At 62.4% G+C, this 4,033-nt stretch overlaps 1 protein-coding gene across 3 annotated transcripts in view; it reads right to left on the reverse strand.

Moving 5' to 3' along the window:
* The window catches only part of SLC17A9 (solute carrier family 17 member 9), an 18,419-nt gene that overhangs the window by 4,133 nt on the left and 10,253 nt on the right, over window positions 1-4,033 (reverse strand). For all 3 annotated transcript variants that reach the window (XM_032257087.1, XM_032257090.1, XM_032257088.1), the window contains exons 4-8: window positions 3,581-3,680; window positions 1,717-1,847; window positions 1,114-1,210; window positions 836-932; window positions 224-311 (exon numbers count right to left, since the gene is read on the reverse strand). In XM_032257087.1, the coding sequence (XP_032112978.1) occupies window positions 224-311; window positions 836-932; window positions 1,114-1,210; window positions 1,717-1,847; window positions 3,581-3,680 (513 nt within the window). The remainder of the gene's footprint in view (window positions 1-223; window positions 312-835; window positions 933-1,113; window positions 1,211-1,716; window positions 1,848-3,580; window positions 3,681-4,033) is intronic.

Consider the following 4,033-nt stretch of genomic DNA (forward strand, 5'->3'; position numbering starts at 1 on the left):
GAGCCGAGATTGCGCCATTGCACTCCAGCCTGGGAAAAAAGAGAAAACCCCCTCCCCAAAAAAAAAAAAAAAAAAAAAGGAGGAGGCTGAGCCTGGAAGGAAGTGCCCAGCTGGGCAGTGCCCCTCTGCCCCAGCTCTCCGTATGCTGAGGCTGCACCCCTGGCCCCTCGAAAGTACAGTGAACCGGGGTATGGCCCCGGTCCGTCCTCTCCCTGGGGCTCACCCCGATTGATGAGATGATCAGAGAGAAATCCGCTGAATACACTGGCAGGAATCGCCACCAACCAAGGCACCACGTTGAAGATCCAGCCCTGCAGGGAGGAGCGTGGCCTCAGAGGGGCCATCTGGAAAAGGATACTCAGGTTGGCCAGCCCCCATGCCCACCAGTGCCCAGCAGGGCCAGCCCCACCCCTGGGCTTGTGCAGCTCTGGAGTCTTGACCACTGCCCGGGAGGGCAGCAGGACGGCCTTGGAGAAGGAGCCGTGCTGACCGCAGGTGACCCCTCTGTCCGCATCCTGGCTCCTGCACCGGCCTCTGTGGGCCCTGAAGTCAGGCTCTGCAGGCCAGCAGGTCACCGTTGTGAGCTGGAAGGGCTGCAGCCGCAGCAGGAAGGCATGGAGCACCCACATTATTTTCAGATTCAAACACGGACACCTGCCCCGTGCCCGGACAGGGTCCTCTCCAGAGGAAGAGCCCGGCGGTTCCAGGACCATCAGAGTCCGGGAGGAGCCGAGGGTACCCCCATCTGCAGGCGAAGGACCCAGGGCACCTAGAGCAGCTCAAGCCTCATGCCTTCTGGGCACTCCGCCCCACGGGAGCCCCCGGCTGGGCTTACCTTGGCGTCGGGGAAGGTCTCCTTGAAGAAGGTGGGCAGCCAGGAGAGGAGGACGAAGAAGGAGCAGGCCGCAGACAGCTGGGAGAAGACGGCCGCCCTGCGGGGCCAGGCAGCAGACCGTGACTCTGGCGCCACGAAGGCCGGGGAGACTGTGGGACCCACCCCTCTCCCCTGGGGGCCAGAGCCCCACCTCTGAGCCCTGGGCCTCAGGGCCTGTCGGGTCCAGCCAGGCTCACACCCCATGGTCACCAGCCCTGCCGCTGCTCTGAGGGGCTCACCAGACAGCAGGCTTCCGGAAGAGCCGCCTCCAGGGGACTCTGCTGTGCCTGGTCACCAGCAGGCCTGGGGCCAGGACACCCGAGGCCGGGACAAGGTCTGTGGGAGCAACAGTTTCAAGGCGATGGCTAGCAGGGCGGGCGGCGCTGTCCATTCCCAAAGGACTGGGGATTTGGGGGCGGTTCCAGACGGGTCAGCAGGCCTCGCCCACACCCCAGGCTACACACAGGCCCCAGCCTCCCGTGTCTTTCCCTACCAGGCACCAAAAGGGCAGTGTCACCTTTGAGAACCGTGTTCTGAACACCCTCCCCACGTTCAGGGGCTTTGGGGAGCCCCTCTGGGCCACCCACAGACTCGGCTGCTCCTGCACCCCCCCGTGACCTGAGACCAGCAGGTCTTCCTGGAAGTTTCCCTAAATGGAAACTTCCAGACTGAATTTGGTGGCAGAGCTGCTGAGAGCTCAGCGCCCAAGCGCCTTTCCTCGGGCTGGAGTCTGGTGGGTTCTTTGGGAGGTCAAAGCTGCCGTCTCCAGGCCCCTGAGCCGCCGTGGGAGGAGGCACCGGACGGCCTGGCTGCCCAGGACGAGCCCGCCCGGCCTGCGTTACCTTTTCCACTCAGCAGGTACCTGTGCACGTACCACACCCAGAGGAGGGTGAGGCTGCCGGAGAAATAGAAGACGCTCGGCCAGCCGCACCATTCCAGGAGCAGGGAGCCCACCGCCCCGGTCAGCAGCGTCCTGCAAAGACAGGGGAGCGTGGCCAGGCCCCCTCGGGCAAGGACGGCCTCTCGAAACCCCACCCTGGTGCAGGCTGAGCCCCTGGAAAAGGGTGCTTTCATCGCCTTTAGAGAGCAGCTCCGAAGCCCCCATCCTGGCCTATTTTGTGAAGGATTTCGGGTATTCAGCGGACACAGGCTGGCGCAGATTTGGAGTCAGCCACGCGTGTCCCAGTCAGGGGCGACAGCTGCAGAACTCAGGCAGCTCCTCACATCCTGCTTCCAGGCCTTCAGGCTGGCCTGGGCTTCGTCACGCGGATCCTTTTAAACTAAAAACGGCAACGGGGAGGAGACGGCGAAGAGAATATTCTGCAGTGAAGCTGTACACGGTTCTTGTGCTTCAAACATGATTGGGGATAAACTTCAAAAAACATTTCTAGATGCAAGAACTCCACAACAGCCAAATCCTACAACCCCATCCCCTGTCCCCACGATCTCACTGTCCCAAAGGTGCACTCGCAGGCTCCCTGCTGGGTGCAACCTGGCTGGCCCCAGCCCCCATCTGCTGTTCCATTGGCACCGGAGAAAGAGTTACCACCACGGCAAAAAGAGGAAGACAGGGAGAGACCCAGAGTGGGGCCTGGCATCCAGATGGGGCCTCCTTCCTCCTGCTGAGCCTCTGTGGGCGGGCACAGCTCCTGGCAGCCGGGCTCAGGCTTGGGCACCAGGGCAGGCTGGGGGCAGCACTCTTCCTGCCCCTCCCAGCCCGTACTCTACCCCCTCTCTGTTCCCCACCCGAGTGCAGATAAAGCGCAGGACACCCCGTGAACCCGGGTTTCGGGTCAGTGAGAACTCATTCTTTCTTTTTTTTTTTTTTTAAAGATGGGGTTTCATGTTGGTCAGGCTGGTCTTGAACTCCCGACCTCAGGTGATTCACCCGCCTTGGCCTCCAAAGTGCTTGGATTACAGGCGTGAGCCCCCGCGCCTGGCCGACTCATTCTTCAGTAGAAGTATCTGCCCTCTGGTTTATCTGAAATTCACATTCCTCTGGGCAGTCTGTTTTTATTTGATGACTCTGTCACCCTAGGCCTGCCTGGGGCTGCCCACAGCCCCACCCACAGGAGCCGCCTCCACCCCTCTGAACCTTAGTAACTTGAGGGTCTGAGCCCGGCCACTGAGAAGACCTTGGCAGCTCAGGCATCTGTCCACCCTGCTACAACCATTGGGAAGGCCTCCCACCCCAGGCCCAGCCTCGCCCAGGCCGCCAGCATCACTAGAGGGTCTGGAGCGGCGCTGGGAAGGAAGACTGAGGGGCACAGGGTTGCTGCGTTGTGGTTGAGGACAAGTCGCCCTCCAGCCAGCTCAGAGGCCCACCCTGGCCAGGACGCTTGGGGTTCACAGACTCTCCTGTCAGGGCAGGGGCAAGGGGAGCAACGGAGGGTGGGGAGAGCTTGTGGCTTTGTTAGCACAGATGAAAGGAAATGAGGTGATGTGGCCACTCCCCCAATCCACGTCCCCAAGTCCCAGCCTCATCACCTGCAGCCACCCCAGAAAGGCAGAACTATGCACCAAGCAAGCACAGTGCCTGGGGCGTGCACCTGCAGAGCACGGCCTCGGGCTGCGGAGTCCAGACGACGCCCCACCCCGGGTGGCCCTGCAGGCCCACCTGACCCATCTCCTACCTGGACCAGGGGCCACCCAGCAAGGGGCTCACCTGGTGGCCTCTCCTGGGCCCCGCCTGAGGCCAGGACTTACCCAAACTGGGAGCCAGCGCCCACGGTGCTATAGGTGAAGGCTCGCTCGCTCTCCCGCACCTTCTGCGACAGCAGGCTGGTCAGGGCAGGGAAGTAAACCCCTGCAACGAGTGGAGGGAGAGTCTCTGGGGTCCATGCAGGGAGGCTGGCCCGGCCCGTCTGCTCAGGTGTGGGCTGATTCCAGAGGACGTCCACTGGTCCCTCTCGCTCACCTCACCCACCCAAGGGACCAGCAGGGTGGGCTTTTGGTGCCAGAGGAAACAGGCTCCTTTTGGACGAGGCAGGCTCAGGGTTGTGCCATCCGCATCGCTGTGGGAAACAGCCCTGCTTCCAAGCCAGCCCTCCCACCCACGCACGTACACAGGTGCGAACTCACCAGCCTCACACTCCCCAGACACAGACACACACTTTCCCACGCAGACACACACTCCCCACACACAGACACACACTCCCC

The sequence above is a fragment of the Sapajus apella genome, unplaced genomic scaffold (genome assembly GCF_009761245.1).
Source record: "Sapajus apella isolate SASKATOON/1434 unplaced genomic scaffold, GSC_monkey_1.0 scaffold96, whole genome shotgun sequence".
NCBI lineage: Eukaryota > Metazoa > Chordata > Mammalia > Primates > Cebidae > Sapajus > Sapajus apella.